General features: G+C 47.0%; 1 protein-coding gene across 2 annotated transcripts in view; it reads left to right on the forward strand.

The window, feature by feature from the left end:
• The first annotated feature begins 554 nt into the window (after window positions 1-554).
• The window catches only part of NLRC5 (NLR family CARD domain containing 5), a 36,214-nt gene continuing 20,962 nt past the window's right edge, over window positions 555-15,806 (forward strand). The window contains exons 1-15 of one of the 2 annotated variants that reach the window (XM_039558543.1): window positions 555-613; window positions 4,670-4,819; window positions 5,680-5,980; window positions 7,335-7,397; window positions 8,534-8,599; window positions 9,017-10,769; window positions 11,153-11,236; window positions 11,599-11,682; window positions 11,761-11,844; window positions 13,374-13,463; window positions 14,303-14,353; window positions 14,710-14,775; window positions 15,008-15,091; window positions 15,429-15,512; window positions 15,652-15,741. In XM_039558543.1, coding sequence (XP_039414477.1) covers window positions 4,814-4,819; window positions 5,680-5,980; window positions 7,335-7,397; window positions 8,534-8,599; window positions 9,017-10,769; window positions 11,153-11,236; window positions 11,599-11,682; window positions 11,761-11,844; window positions 13,374-13,463; window positions 14,303-14,353; window positions 14,710-14,775; window positions 15,008-15,091; window positions 15,429-15,512; window positions 15,652-15,741 — 2,906 coding nt within the window. In that variant the 5' untranslated portion in view covers window positions 555-613; window positions 4,670-4,813. The remainder of the gene's footprint in view (window positions 614-4,669; window positions 4,820-5,679; window positions 5,981-7,334; window positions 7,398-8,533; window positions 8,600-9,016; window positions 10,770-11,152; window positions 11,237-11,598; window positions 11,683-11,760; window positions 11,845-13,373; window positions 13,464-14,302; window positions 14,354-14,709; window positions 14,776-15,007; window positions 15,092-15,428; window positions 15,513-15,651; window positions 15,742-15,806) is intronic. The other variant, XM_039558544.1, reaches the window with a different exon arrangement.

A 15,806-nucleotide genomic window follows, 5' to 3' on the forward strand; every position in this document is an offset into this window, starting at 1 on the left:
ACCTTGCCACTCTACAACTCCCTGAACGGAGGGTGGAGCCAGGTGGGGCTCTGTCTGTCTCTTCTACCAGGTAGTAAGTGACAGAACAAGAGCAAATTGCCTCAAGTTACAACAGGGGAGAATTAGGTTGGATATTAGGGAAAATGCCTTCACCAGAAGGGGGGACAGCCTGTGCAGGGCAGAGGTGACAGTGTTCAAAAGCTGTATAGATGTGGCACCTGGTGACACGGTTCAGTAGAGAACATAGCAATGCTTAATGATCGGACTCGCTGATATCAGAGGTCTTTTCCAAACTATTCCAGGGGGGAGCGGTGAGACCTCCGCTGCCTTCACGGGGGTCCCGAGCTGCTTTCCCCATCCCCGGCGGCCGCCGCTCCTCCCCAGCCCGGCGGGGAGCTCCCGCGGGGGCGATGCCGGAGCGGGGCGATGCCGAGGGGGATGCGGGCGGGCGATGCCGGAGCGGGGCGATGCCGGAGCGGGGGCGATGCCAGTGCCGGGCCGCTCGGCAGCCCCACGTGGTTTCCCGGCAAAGCCGCTTCGCCGCTCTGGTTTCGGTTTCGAGCGCGGCGCTGCCGCTGTCCCGGGCTGGCCGCGGCGGGACGGAGCGGGGCAGGTGAGCGCGGCGGGACGGGGACATCGCGCTGGGCACCGCGGGGAGGGACGGGGAGAGGGAGTCCTGCTGCGAGCCCCACGAGGGTTTGGGGACTGGGGGTATGGCTCTTTGCTCCCCAGCTCTTAGGCGTTCATATCCTATGGGAAAAGCCGGGATAGGGAACGGAATGTTGAACGCTGGAAAACACCTTCAAGGCCATCGAGTCCAAACTTTAGCCGAACAGGTGACTTGTGCTCCCAGGCACAGGGTGGACCAGAGGCGGGCTGGGAGGTGGCAAAGTGGGGCAGAATCTGGTAGGTGTCACCCCCGGCTCCTCCATCCATTCCCGGTTCCCCAGAGCTCCCCCACTCCCTGCGTTGTGCTCAAGGCAGGACAACCGGAGTCAGTGTTTTTGCCCGCAGACACAGGTGTTGCTGGACCTGGGTGTTTTTTCTTCTCTGATAAGTGATTATGGCACAGCGCAGTGTGCCCTCTTGACTTCTCTGGAACTCGGCTGCAGGCTCCCTCTGGTTTTCCAATACAACTTCCCTGGCCTTCAGAGCAATAGTAGTAACATTTCATTGTTTGGTGCCGCCCATCTTGCTAGATCTGGAGATCTCTGCACACACAGCTCTATCTAGACATAGGATCTTTTATCAAATCATTCGCATCTGCTACAATTTCACTTAAACCTTGTCTTCATTCCAAAGGAAAAGCAACTTGTTTTATCCTCTTAGATATAATGGAAGAGGGAATTAAATATTTCCCCGTGTGCCAGAATAATCAGATTTATGCACGTAAATAGAAATATTCTCATTGCAAGTGCCTTAACCAAAACCAAGTCCGAGTTTACTCCACGAAGAGCATATTACCCTTCTTCTGTTCTGACTGGATATTTTTGCTCATTTCTCTCTTTTTACTGCAGATGAATTTTTAGTTGGGGAATTCCTGAATGATTTTACTTTCATTTTGCTCAGTCTTTTGTTCATCAGGTCCCAAAAGGCACAGAAGGACTTCGAAGTCTCGCGATGGTGCTGGGTTAGCACCTGGGGAAATTAAAGCAGTGGATATTGTCCTCCAGCTTGGTTGTTTGGTGACCCCCACACTGATTTTGGTGCTGGGGCTCTCTTTCTGGGCTTCCAGTAAGTACCCTGTGCCCCCAGAGCAGGCAAGAAGTTGATAGATTTGCAACAGGGAGTTTCACATTTCAGTTTAATTTTTTGTGGCTGGGGATGGTGCAAATGCCAAGTTGTGGAGAGAAAATTAAATTTTGCAAAGTGTTTTAAAGATGGTTTTGCATTTGAAGCACAAAGGTGAAGGCTGAAAAGTGTTCTGGCTTTTCTTGGGAGGTTTTCGTGCTTCATTTTGGGGTCAGAGGTGTTTTACTGAAGGTAACTGCCAGTCATTCCTGATGATCTTACTGAGCAGAGCAGTAGCACAGGAGCTGTGCGGTGTCACTGAGCTTTCAACGAACTTTTCAGTGTTGTTTCGTTTTTGAATATGAGTCTTTCATTAATTTGTATGAGTCTACTCTTTGTCTGAGTGGCTTTCAGTCTTCATTGGCATTAAGGTCTGATTTCATTCATTTATGTATGTATTTAATATGGCTTTATTAAGTCTGTTGTTCTTGGTCATCAGGGGAATAAGGTCAGGACATTGCTGTCTACAGATTTCTGTTTTTTTGCTGGAGAAATGTAAAATGAAATTTCCCAAAGCTTAACTGATAAGCCTACTGGAAAATGGAGTTTGGTTAGCAGGAAGCCCTGTTAATTTTCAGTTTGTTTAAGTTTGAGAAGCTTAAATGTTTTCTTTCAAACTTTCCAGTTAATTGAAACTTTTTTTCTTTGTTTTAAATGCATGTGTTACTATTAGAGTCCTTTATTTGTATGATTAAGGCTATAAAAAGAACCTCATAATAAAACATTTTGAATGAAAACTTGCAGAGTCCTTTCCAGTAAGGTTCAGAATTTAAGTTTTTGACAACATGCTTGACAACAGTTTTTGACAGCCTGAGGACAAAACCGATCATAGCTAAGCCCCATTTTTTTATCATTTCACCAGGACCATATTTCTTGTTTTTGTTAGAATAGTGAATGACAGGCAAGAAGGGTAAATGACAGGCATTAGAGAATATTTAAAAGCTGTGGGGGTTTACCCACATTTTGCTGGGTCCAAGAGCTGCCTCACTTTTTACATAATTTATCCTGAAAGTCTGATCTGGAATGGGAACAGGGTGAAGTCTTTCTTGCACTGATACCGTATTGTAACAGTGTATGCTGTATAGGAACCAGCTTTGACCTGAAGAGTCTGAGTAGAACAGTGCACAATACCACAAGCTTTGCTCTTATCAGATGTCTGCTTGGTTTTTGGAGCACAGGAACAGAGGAGGTGGATTAGATGCTTTCCATCCAGCCTCCTGCTGTAGCGCTTGGGTCGCATCCCTTTGCTGCATTAGTTTGCCTCAGTCTCAAAACATCCAAGGCTGTTCAAAGAGGTGGCACAGAGAGGGCAGAAAGTGGTGATGGACGAAGAGGGAAGAGATATCCTCTTAAACATGAGTGGAACAAATGTCTAGACCAATTTTACCTCCAGTTTTCCAACTTGGCACCTTCTTTTGTTTTGTCTTCAGCTTCTGGGTGCATGCCATGCCCAGCAGCCATGTGGAGAGGTGTTCCCTGAGTGCAATGTGCCCCAGGTAGTGGCATGGCTCTGCTCCAGCACAACCATAACTTTATGATGAATTAGGGGATGTCTCTGCTCAGACAGAAAGGTCTTGACTCTTTCCATCAGAGTGCCCTTCTGTTGTTTTGAGTTCTTCCCTTGGCTCCATAGAAATCTCCCACTTTGCTCCTTGGCCAGATCAAAAAGGTGGCAAAAATAAAAGCCCCAAGGGGTTTGTTGTACTTTTACTGAATACATGAATGGTCAGTGTGGAGGAGAGCCTGTCTGGGGAGTGAGGACTGAGCACTAGAGCAGGTGAGTTCTGCAGCATGACTCCCATGTGCCTCCACCCTGGTTGTGGTGGGGTGGCCGCTGCCCTTGGCTTGGGAACACATTTGCTCAGAAAACAGCACTTGCTGGGGAATGGCACCATGTGCACCATCCCTGTTGGGGATGAAAGCATATGACCCAACACGATGTTTCCACTCAGCACTTTTTGCTGAACTGGACTGGTCACTGTCCCGTCCCCCCCCCCCCCCACCTAAACTTGGGTGTTACGGCAACCGTGGGAGCTTTTCCCTCACCACACACAGTGCAGCAGTCTTGGACCTGGAGGGCCTGTTCTGTCCAAGTGAAACACAGGTAGCTGGTGGGGGGCTGGAGCTTGGAGGTTTCTCCCTGTGGTTGCATATCTGCAAACACGGTAGTTGTAGTTGGATGTGGGTTTCAATATCCCTGTAGGGTTCTGTCTGCTGGACACAGCACAGTCCTGATGCTGCTGTAGCCAGGCTGGGACCCTGCTGCAGGATGTTTGCAGCTGTGCCAGATGGTGATCGTGCTCCTCTTCCCTTTCCCTCTGGCAAGGCTGGCTGGACACCAACTGCCACCAGCTGCAGGGCAGGCTGAAATTTCCCTTCGCCATTTCTGCTGAGAGGTGGGGAGCTGGCACTGACACTGGGGGCATTTTCAGCCCCCTACACTTGAAACTCTTTTGTGAAAGCTGTGTAGTCTCAGAGGACCAGCTTTTCACAGCTTTTCTGGTGTGACTGATTGCCTGACTTGAGCAAGATGCTGCTGCTTCTGCATCAGCTTCCACGGAGGGGCTAAGAGCAGCAGAGTGGCATAGCCCAGCTCAAATCAGGCAGTGACACCAGAAAAGCTGTGATTCCCATGACATGCTCCTCTAAAGCTGTCTTCACTTGCATCCTAGGGCACAAGGCTCAGTCCTGCATTTTCATCAGACCAGGAGTGAATCCTCAAATGTTGAAACTTTGTGGTCACTGCTGGTTCGAGTGAGAAGAGATGAAAAACATCACAGCTGACCCTTGGGTCAAAGGCAGGGCTTTTAGATTTGTGACCCACGTAATTTCCATGGCCTGGCATGTCTACATCAAGCTCTGTTGTTGTTATCCCCAGGCATTTGCACCAAGTGAGGCATGTCCCACATACTGGGGTGTGTCTGTGTGCTGAGACTGCCTCTAGCAGATTGATTCTCTGTTAGAATATGGAGCAGAAGCCACCTTTGCACTTGACAGCTGGAAGGAGACTGATTACACCACAATGCAGGTAGGAGATTTTGTGCATGGCTTTGTGGGAAGGAAGTGGGAATGGAGGTGGCATTGTCACCAAAGCAGAAATGAGTTGTTCCTCCCCAAAGAATGAGCAGCAAGAACAGTTACCTGAGCCCTTTGTGCAGGGGAGTCCTGCACAAACTTGTGCAGCTGAGCAGGTAAAGCAAAAGCTGCACACACAAGGAAAGCAAAACAAGGAATTCATTCACAACTTCTCATGGGCAAGCAGGTGCTCTGCCATCTCCAGGAAAACAGGGCTCCATCACATGTAATGGTGATGTGGGAAGACAAACATCATCACTCTAACTCCCTGCCTTCCTCCTTCTTATCCCAGCTTTATATTCTGAGTATGATGCCATATGGCCAGTTGAAGTCAGCTGTCCTGGCTATGTTCCCTCCCAACTTCTTGTGCATCCCCAGTCTATTTGTTGGTAGGGTGTTATGAGAAGCAGAAAAAGCCTTGACTCTGTGTAAGCACTCTTGAATGATAACAAAAACATCCCTGACCTCCCCAGAGGTCCTGGTACATGTGAGAGATGCTTGGGATGTTATATTTGGCTGATGGCCGCTGCAGCAATACCAATGTCAACAGCTTCTCCCTGGCTGGTGCCAGAGAGACTGCCATGGATTGCTCCTGTCCTTCCCAGTCCTGCTGTCCGGCACTGTGCAGACAAGGACTGCCAGCCTTGCACCATCATGACTGGGCTCAGATCTCTACTCGATACTCTGGGAGTAAGGGCAAGAAATTCTGGGTTAGGCGAAGCGGTAGAAAAGCAGATAAAGCCATGAAGGGCTGTGTGGGTGAACATCTTGTGCTCCTGTGCCCATTGCTGCCCTTTGTCTTCACCCCTCTAGCCCCCATTTCAGGATGACGATCTAGACCTGAGAGCAGCTGTAGCAAGAGCCCGCCCCCAGCTCGTGGAGTTCCTCAGTCACTGTCCCGACTGGCTGCTCATGACTTCCCAGCCCTTTGTCCCCGAGGCGGCCCTGAGGAGCCTGGGTGGCATCACTGACCACAAAGAAAAAGCCTCAGTGCTCCTTGACCTGCTGGAGAAGGCTGGTCCTGCTGCCTGGAAACACTTTGCACAGTCCGTTTGCATGGAGTATGACCTGCCCCTGGATCTGGAGATCCTGCTCATGAGTTCTGCAGGAGAAGGTAAGAGAGGTCAGGCCAGCTTCCTCTGAGCAAACACCGCCAACACCTTGGCCACCCATCACCATCACCCAGTCTAGGCAGTGAGACCACCAGTGCCCTCATTTTGCATGGCCTTGTTTTTCTTGGAAGCACAACTTCTGGCTTAGAAATGTAATTTGAGGTTAAAAAACCTCCCAACATAAACAGATTAAACCAATAAAAATTGTGCACCCCCATCTCCAATAAAGCTGGGAGGCAATTTTTGGATGGATTTATTTGAAGGAGAAAAGACTACAATATCTTTGTTCTGTGGACTTTTAATCGTTATTTTTTAATTTTCCTGATCCAGAAAGGCAAGAAATACAGAAGTCTTAAAATTACCACACAAAACCACTTCCCCACATCTCTCATTAGCAGAGGCTTTAGAGAAAACGATGCAGTTCATAAGGACCACAGTCAGTGTGTGTTATCTTGCAAACTACAGACTGTGCACACGCTCTCCCTTGTGAGGGCTTGTGGCACCAGGTAAGCTGTGCCCCTCCTTTAGTGGGTTGCTTTATCTGGTGATAAATTCTCTTCTGCATGAAGTCTGACAGGATAATACCTTCTCAACGGTACTGTTTTTCACATCCTGCTTGCAGTAACTCTTATGAGTTGCATCAGTTGGGTGGATCCAGCCTTTGTGACTAACTGCAGCAGCAGCTATTTTGGGAGATATGAAACAGGGCAAAGACCAGACAAGCAACAGGGAATGTGGACCATTGGGGGATTTCTCTCAGGACTGAAGCTGAAACAGTTTTCAGCCTTTTGATTCTGTGACATATCATAAAAGAAGATGTCTCTTAAGGTTATGGAGCTGGCTTATGCTTGTTTAACTTTTGTAGTAACAGCTGAGCATCACTAATCCTTCTGAAGGTGAATTGTTTCTGGTTATGCTGAGGGGGTTTTGTGGCAGCTTTGAGCCGTGCAGAGAGTCAGAGAAGGCCGTTGACTGGGCTGCTGACTCTGCCAGTGGTTTATTCACAGAAAACCCTGTTTTCAGGAGCAGGAAAGTAGGGCTTCCCTTTTGGGCCACATTGTGGTTTCAGACCAGCCAAAGCTGCCCATACTCTTGAGTTTGTTTGTATCAGAGAGAAAAGTTGTTTTTCTCCTCCTTTGAAAGCAGAATTTACCTGTACTTTAGAGCAATCTGAAAGGAAAACATCAGATGGGGACCCTGAAACCTGGATGTTTGCATCCCTCACACTGAGTCTTGGTTTGTGCCACTGTCTGTGTTGCAAGCTGCTCACCTTTTGTCTCTGGCCAGCAGCATGCCAAATTTCAAGAGCAGAATGCTCACATTAACCATATCTAATTTCCCATTCAACTCTTTTAGGCAACTTCAGCCAGACAGAAGAAGCATCCACAGATACAAGAGTCCAGTCATCTGTGCCAAAAGGTAAGGCCAGAACAGACCCTGGGGCACTGTGCTCTTGGAGTTTATTTTCTCTGCCCATGGCCTGGGCAGGGCTACAAACACACCAAGTATTGCTGCTCAGCATTGGCAAGGTGTGGAGAAACCACTGCAACTTCATGTGTCATTGTTCTGTTCTTGGTGCTTTCCATGTGAACCTCCCCTGTTTTTGTTTTCCCTCCCTGAATTTCAGAAAAGCCTTGCTGGCCCTCTGCTAAGGAACTCTCTCATTTTAGTTTCTCTGCAAGAATCTCCCACCCACTCTACAAAACCCATGCTTTTTGCACTTTTACTGTGGTCAGTTCATTGGTAGGTGGAGGAAGTTGGTTTGGCTTTTAAAGAAAGAGCAGAAAAATTATTCAGGCATTGATCAAGCGGAAACCACTCCAGAGTTGTCAAAATATGAGCTTAAAATAACAGATAGTAGGGTTTTCTTCAGGGCTGAATTTGGAACTTCCTAGTTGGTGCAGATCATGAAGAGACACTTCTGCCTCTGCTTTTTGCTCAGAGACTTCCGAGTCACAGCACTGCAAATGTCACATGGCACTGTCTTGTGTGTCACAGGCAGATTGAAGATCTTGAAAACAAGAAGGAAAAAGTGACCTCTGCTCTGCATTCAGACTGCTGCCAGCTGCTGTGCTGTCCTAGTGAGACTGTCTTGCCAGTTGCTGGTGGAATGGAAATGTGAAAATAGTGCTGAATCTTACTAAGACCAGTTAAGAAAGACGTGCCTCTTTCAGCTCTGGCAATTCTTGCCATCTGACAGTGCACCATAAAAAACCAGGGAATTAACCACCATGAACAACCTTGGGAATCTGTGGGCCCTGCATTCCCCAGAAGCAGATATTCCCTGCCACGTTCCCCAGGATAACAAAGCAGTTCTTGTGTTCAAAGCAAGGCAGGTGCATCACCCAGCCCACAAAAAAACTCACCTGTGAGGTGCTGGTGGCCCATCTCAGAAAAAGCAATTCTGTAATCTCAGCCTGAGTTTACAAATAGTTTTGTCTGTCCAATTTTTCCTCTTCAGCTGCCCAAATGCTTTGCTGGGGAGTCTTGCCCAGCTTTAATACACTGCCATTCAAAATGCTCTTTTGACACGGTTCTGACCTTTCGATTTTCAGGGTCTGCTCGCCGTCGCCATTGCAGCAGCTCTGGGGGTGACAAGGATGCCAAACAGCAACGACTGGGTATGTGGGTGTTCCAGAAGCTGTGCTGGGCTTCCCTCTTTGGAAAGGACCTATTTAACATCTTTGCAGAAACACCCAAGAAATCAGCTTCCAGGGTTAAGAGGCCAGCGTGGGTGAAGAGGGAGCTGGTGAACAGGGAATAATGTACATAATGCACAGATACCTAATTCTCACCTTAGAGATAGTAAGGTTTAGTTTTCATAGGAAGCTGTTTCATCTTTTTCCTGAATGTTGTTCTCCTTTGGCCTCTGTGCAAAAATAGGAAAAGTTAAGGGTTATTTTCATGAGTTCAAAATTCGTCATTTCTACCCAGCAACCTCTGATCAGGGCCATTGTTTCTAAGTGGTATTTTGGATCTGTAATGACTCACAACTAACTTTTTCACCCTCATACCCCCTCTGTTGTCTTCTCTCACAGATTCATCTGCAAAGTACCGGCATCTCCTCATTGATTCTATCCGCCAGAGGTACGGAAGCAGGAGAGAAGCAGGAGCAGAAGCACAGGAACAAACACAGCCACCTTTCAACCAAGCCTTTGTCAACGTTGTCATTCATCAGAGAAAAGTCCCCCGCTTAAAAGAGAGAACAGAGAAACCCCGAGAGGATGTGGCAGGTGCTCCTGAGCCAGAAGAATGTGCAGATACAGCCATGAAAGTGTCAGATCTGTTTTGTAGTGAGGCCCCATCGGACACGACAAAGGTGGTCTTTTTGTTTGGTAAACCAGGTACAGGCAAGACCAGGCTAATGCACAGGATTTGTCAGAAATGGGCAGAAGGTGTCCTACCTCACTTTCTCTTCACTTTCCTGTTTGAGTTTCGGCAGCTGAATTTGTTGAAAAGAAAATTGACCCTGAAGGAGCTTTTGTTTGACATGTTCCTTCAGCCAGAGGACAGCCCTGATGCAGTGTTCCAGGACCTTCTGGAGAATGCCCAGCAGACACTGATCATCTTTGATGGGCTGGATGAGTTTGCAGCTAACATGGACGTGTCATTCTCCTCTAAGAGAGGCCCAGCTGTTACCTCCCCTATGTCCATAGCCCAGCTCTTTGCAGACCTTTGTCACGGGAAGCTCCTGCCTGGTTGCACAGTGCTGGTCACCAGCCGACCTAAGAGGCTACCTGACTTCTTATTATGTACAGTAGGTGTGTTGGCAGAAATTTGGGGATTTGACCATAAGAAGGTTGAGGAATATATCAGCCACTATTTTCGTCAGCATTCATTCCGAGAACGAGCCATTGCTCATGTGAAGAACAACACCAAGCTCCTCAGCATGTGCTTCATCCCTGCTCTGTGTAACATTGTGTGCATCTGCTTGGAGTATTTGCTCCTTAAACACCAGATGAGTGTGGAGCTTCCCCAGACTATGACACAGTTTTATATCAAAATGTTTCTCATCTTCCTAAACAAACAGCAGGGAGACTGCGCGGGCGATGAGGAGACTCAGCTGAACTGTAACAAAAAGGCCATTTTGGGTCTGTTTGATCTTGCACTGAGAGGCCTGGAAGAGAAGAAACTTGTATTTTATGTTGATGATATTCCCGAGGATGTGAAGGAATTTGCTTCCTTGCATGGATTGCTGACTCTATTTGAGGTGAAGACGAGTGGCACTTGCCCAGAGGTTGGCTATGCCTTTGTGCACTTGAGCTTGCAGGAGTTTTTTGCAGCACTGTGTCTCATGGTGAGTAGGAGGGTGGACAAGAATTACTTGAAGAAGAAGTTCTTCTTGAAGTCAAAATGGACTTTAAAGAATGAGACAAAGACTGAGTTTATGGAGAGTTTTCACATATTTCTCTCGGGCTTGTCGTCAAAAGAGTGTAGGACATTTCTGATGCTGCTAGCAGAGCAAGATGAAGCGTGGGTGCAGGAAAAGCAGGATGTGATCCTGCAATCTCTCAAGAAACTGGCAGCCACTCATCTGACAGGGCCTAAGGTCCTTGAGCTCTGCCACTGCACCTTTGAAACGCAAAACCTCGATGTAGCCCAGCACATTGGGAGCCTGCTGAATTTCAAGTATGAGTTTAAAAACTTTAGACTGACAACTCTGGACATGTCGGCTTTGGTTTTTGTCATAAACTCGGGCCAGGATTTGACTTGTTTGGATTTTGCAGGATGTCTTGTGGACCTTGAGTGTTTGGAGGTTCTGGCTGGCTGTAAAAATGTGGAACACTTGAGGTAAACACAGTGAGTGCTGTGAGCTGATGGGTGGGGAGAAGGACTAATGAGTTGGAAGGTCAGGCCTCAAGTTTGTTCTAGAAGAGAAAGGCGATGTGGGAAAATTTGATCTGAACAGCATAACTTCAGTACTGCAGAAATGTAGGAAATAAAGAATTTATGAGTGATTGAAGGATAATAAGGTGATAAATCCATTCTGGCTGTATTTTTGTATTTGTTTTTTCCATTTTGATTAATATGAACAACAGGGTAGTTAATGCAGTAGATAAGAGGGAAGATGATAGGCATTTCTCAACACTATGAGGGCAGGGTGAGTCCTGCAAGCAAATGAAAATATCAGCTTTTGGTGTGTTTGTCTTTTTCCCCTTTTCTTCACATTTTAGCTTTCGTAGCAGGAGATGTGGTGATGACTTTGCTGCTGCTCTTTCAAAGGGCTTACGAGGAATGGGAAGCCTGAGGAAATTAGAGTAAGTCTTTGCTTGTAACATCAGTGCCTTCTCCCTTCCTGTCTGTTCCCTACCAGTTCAGTGACGTTGGCTCACTCCAGGCTCACTCCACTGTTCTGTGCAGTGTAGGGAGGGTAACAGTGCTACACAGAGCACCACAGACATGAGTGCCTCTTGCTTTATGCTGGCATCAAGAGCAGTATTGTGTTGCCCTGCTGGAAAAGGAGTATGAAGTTGGTTGCAGGTGGCAGAGCCAGGCTGCTGCCTCTGTGTCTGTGTGCTGGGCACACGGTGCAGGCACAGGTCTGAGACAGGCTTGCCATGTGCTGCAGGGGATTCTAGTCCTCCCTCTGCTTGGTTTGAGTGATCCTTTCTCTTTCCAGGTTGACAGGCGGGAGCATCACAGCTGAGGGGATGACTAACTTGGTCCAGTCTGCATCACACTGCCTCCAGCTTGAGGAAATAAAGTGAGTGTGTTGTGGCAATGACCATCAAATCAACCACTCCGTCCTTGGTTATGCTAATGAGAATGAATCTGTGTGCAGCTTGCAGGGCAATCGGATACGGGACCCAGAAGTGAAGAGGGTGATGGACCTGTTTTCCAGAATGGAAAAGCTGAAGAAAGTAGAGTGAGTAAAGATGGCTTAAACCTATTAAAAATGGTAGCTACTGTGAAGCCAAGCATAGCACAGAGATATGTGGGCCACCAAACCAAGGCACAGACACTTAAGTGCAAGCAGGACTGTGCTGGACTCAGTTTGAGATAGACCCAGCCTCACAGTTCTTATCCAGGTGTCTTAAAATCATCCCAAGGGAGTCCTGGCAGCACTGACACCTCTCCAGGAATTACAATGCATGTGCTCAGCTCAGTGCCTAGCTTGACTTTTTCTTCTCTTCCCCTTGGTGAAGTTCAGGTTGAGATGTCTCACCTCTGATTAAGGGAGGATTGGCTCCATCAGAGCTTCCCAACCTTTCCACAGCCCTCTTCTCCTGTGCTGCTCCTTCAAACGCTCCAGTGGCAGTCCAGTGCTGACTGAGAGGGACAGACTGCCAGCAAAACTCCCAGCATGGATCTGCAGCTTTTTAGGTGGAAAGAACCAGCCTGGCTTGTGAAGGGATTTAAAGCCTTTGAAGAGCTGCCAGGGCAGTTGAAGCAGCAGCAGAGCTGCTGCAAGTGCTGGAGTCTGAGTGTAGTTTGTGTGACAGGACAGGGATAGACACAAAGCTATGAGGACAGAGCACTGCCTACTCACCCCAGCTGAAAGGGAGAGACTCTGCTTTTAAAGGTCTTCCACACACCCTCAGGTGCAAGCAGGTGAATCCAAAATACCTGCAGTCATTGCTGGATCCCATCCAGGAATGAACTACTGGCTTTGCCATATGGTTAGAAGTGCTTAAAAGCATGGCAGAAGGAGGGAGGAAAGGAGGAATGTACCTGCTCCTCTTGCTTTCCTGGGCACACTGATAACAGCTTGTGGGGAATGCCAGCCTGCCCCCAGAGAAGCAGCTTATCCTATGGAAAAGGCAGGAAACCAGTGCCATTTGTAATCCCCCCTCCCTCACCCGTCTCTATCACACACACACAGACACAGACACACACAGAGTGCAGTTCTCAGGGATGATTCCTTCGAGGCTCTCTGGAAAGGTGCCCCATGGCCCTGAGAACAAGCAGATCTTGCATTTCATATTTAATGAGGTCCAACGAGTAATGAAACAGAATGAACATGCAATTAAAGAACAAATCCTCGGAGGCTGGAGGATTGTGTTCAGGCCTCACTGCTTTAATAAGCCACACTTAAACTGGATTTGTTGTAGTGGGAGTTTAACTGCACTGTGGGTTGGTGGTGCAATCATGAAGGTATGAAGAACCTCCACTAACTAACCCTAAACTGGTTAATGACCCTTCTGCTGCACATAGAAGAGTTATCTCTGATTCTAAATTCATGGGAGCTATAGCTTGCAGAGAAAGAACTATGATCTGATAATGCTTTTGTCGAGTCCTAGATGCAAAATTCAGAAGTTTGGGGGAAATCCCCTAACTAAAAGAACATGTGTGCGGTTCAGGATGTCTGGGGAACAGAGCAGAGGGCATTTGTGTAGCGAAAGAATGTGCTGTGGAGTCCAGCAGCTGAGGTTTTGTTTTTCCTCATGTTCACAGCCTGAGCAACAACCATCTTTCCTTGAACGCTGTTCTCAGTTTGGCAAAGGAAGGCATCGTGTGTCAAAATGTTACTGAACTGTGTGTCAGGTACCAATACTTGAGAGTTCTTACAAAAGCAAGTAGGTTGTCTCTTTAGATACTGACTTTAAATGGACACTGTTTTTCAGCTTAATTGTTGGCAAAATCAATTTGACTCATTTTTTCTTTTCTATTGGAAACAAAATGTGAATTCATCATACCATGTACTTCCTCTTTGTATTTTGAATAGGTCATTTTATCCTTGGTCTATAAAACCATTTGCAGGGTGTGACATTTCTTCCTGCATAAGAGAATTTAAACTTGCTTTTAAGCTCTCCAATATATCAGTCAGGAAATTCTTTACCAACTAGCATAAATTTGCTATCAGTCAGCTAAGTTTACTGAAAATGTGTGGATTTAGCTCTAGTTCTGCGTTCCTTTAAATTACAGGGTTTGGGGTTTTCATGTGTCCAGGATGACAAAGGGTAGATTTTTTAAATCATTGTGTTTCTTGTGGTTGTCTTATGTTCTAAGTTTAACAGGTCAAAGTAATCCCTGGTGTAACTCAAATTGCGTATGGCTTTTTCTTATTTTTCTTGCTGGAAGGGAGTTTCTACTGAACCTTTTCCCAACAAACTTCTGGTCTTGCAAAAAAAACCAAACTCCTGGCCCAATCTTTTTCACTGTGTGACTGTCTCATCTGCACTGCAACCCCAGCTCAACACGTGGGGTGTCCTCTGCCCTCTGAGCACGTGGCTGCTGTTTGGCTGTGCCAACGACCTGGTGACGCAGGTGTCAAGGCCCTCTTTAGTATCCAGGCAAAAGCTTTGGTCCTTAGCAAACACCTCTGCTAAACAAATGGCATCCTTACACCTGTTCCCTAATACTCACCTGGATCTCTTTTTCAGGGTGGACACCGCGATTATTTGTTTTTCTGGCGCATCTGAGAAAAGTCCAAGGTGAGAAACTGCACTGTGTTCAGTTATGCTGATTGAAACCATCAGCTTGGTGTCACCATAAACCACACTGACAGCAGAACTGGTGACCTCTGCCCTTGCAGCTGGCAGGGCTGGGTCCTCCTGAGCGATGAGAAATGTAACTAAAATAGCTGGTTGTGCACACACCTACAACCAGATCCACAAAAGCAGATCTTTAGTGCCTGTGTAAGCTTGAAGTGCCATGTTTCTATTGCAAAGCTGCTGAAAAACACACAACACTGACCTTGTGGTTTCTGCTAGAAAATATAAACCAGGACCCAAGTTGTCAGATATTTCATGAAGGCATATTAAAAGCCAAATATCTTGCTTGTTTGCAGATCTTTGGATTTGAAGTTGGAAGAGAATAAAGAACATGTAATTCCAACTAGACACGTGAAGTTATGGTAAGAGTAGACATTGAAAGTCCTGCTGGTGCATGTGATTTGCAGATGACAGGTACTGTAGAAGGGCAGGAATAGCAGATGTGTTGGTCCTTAAGGAGAGAGGATATTTCCACATGTGGGAAAGTGTGAAATAAACCTGAATCAGTAAAGAAAAATAACAACAGAAATCCTATCTGGCCCAGACAGTGGCACCCCCAGCCCCTCATTGCTCACTAACCCTTCCTGTTCACAGCTTGCAGGATCACAGACTGTCTTCCCAACATGCCAAGAGGATTGTGGCCATTCTCCAGAGCTGTTCCTGTCTCTCTGAAGTGGAGTGAGTGCCTCCTTTCCTTCCTGTTGAGTGGCTGCAGGCAGGTGGTGGGAGCAGGGGATCATAGAAGGACAGACTGATTTGGGATGGAAGGAGCCTTAAAGATCATAGATTTTCTAAAGCAAGGTGATTTGGGTCTAAAACATGAGTCGTGTTGCCCAAGGGCTAAAACTTTTTTGGCTGAAGTTGATTCATGCAGAAATAAGCAAAGAAGGTTGATCTGGGACAGAAGAACAGTCCAGGAAAAAAGCAACTGTAAGAAAGGGAAAGCAAGCAGGTTTTGAGAGCTTTGTTGTTTTTCCTGTTCAAATCAGTCCTAACTAACTGGAAAATGCTTCAGTTTATCAGGCAACAAGCTTGGAGATGAAGGCTGCAGTTGCCTGCTGGAAAGCCTCACCTGCATATCGATTTCAAAACAGCTGAAGTAAGTGTTGCCTTGTACAAAACCAACTTGACCTCTTCTGAAGTGAAATGGTGTCAAGCATGCAGGACACTGGTAACTGCTTCACTAGGACAGTCCTGTGGGATTTCAGGGACCAGCTATTTGCCTTTTTCTTTCGTAGTCTCAGTCAAAACCACCTCTCTGTCACTGGCATTTGCAACCTGTTGAAGTCAGTAAATACCTGCCCGAAGGTGATGGAGGTGCAGGTCAGGTATGTAGGTCTTGAATCGTTCCTGGGGCTAATCCCAATATACAAGTCTGGGAGTCGTGCTCTGA

Source organism: Corvus cornix, chromosome 11 (assembly GCF_000738735.6).
Source record: "Corvus cornix cornix isolate S_Up_H32 chromosome 11, ASM73873v5, whole genome shotgun sequence".
Taxonomy (NCBI): Eukaryota; Metazoa; Chordata; class Aves; order Passeriformes; family Corvidae; genus Corvus; species Corvus cornix.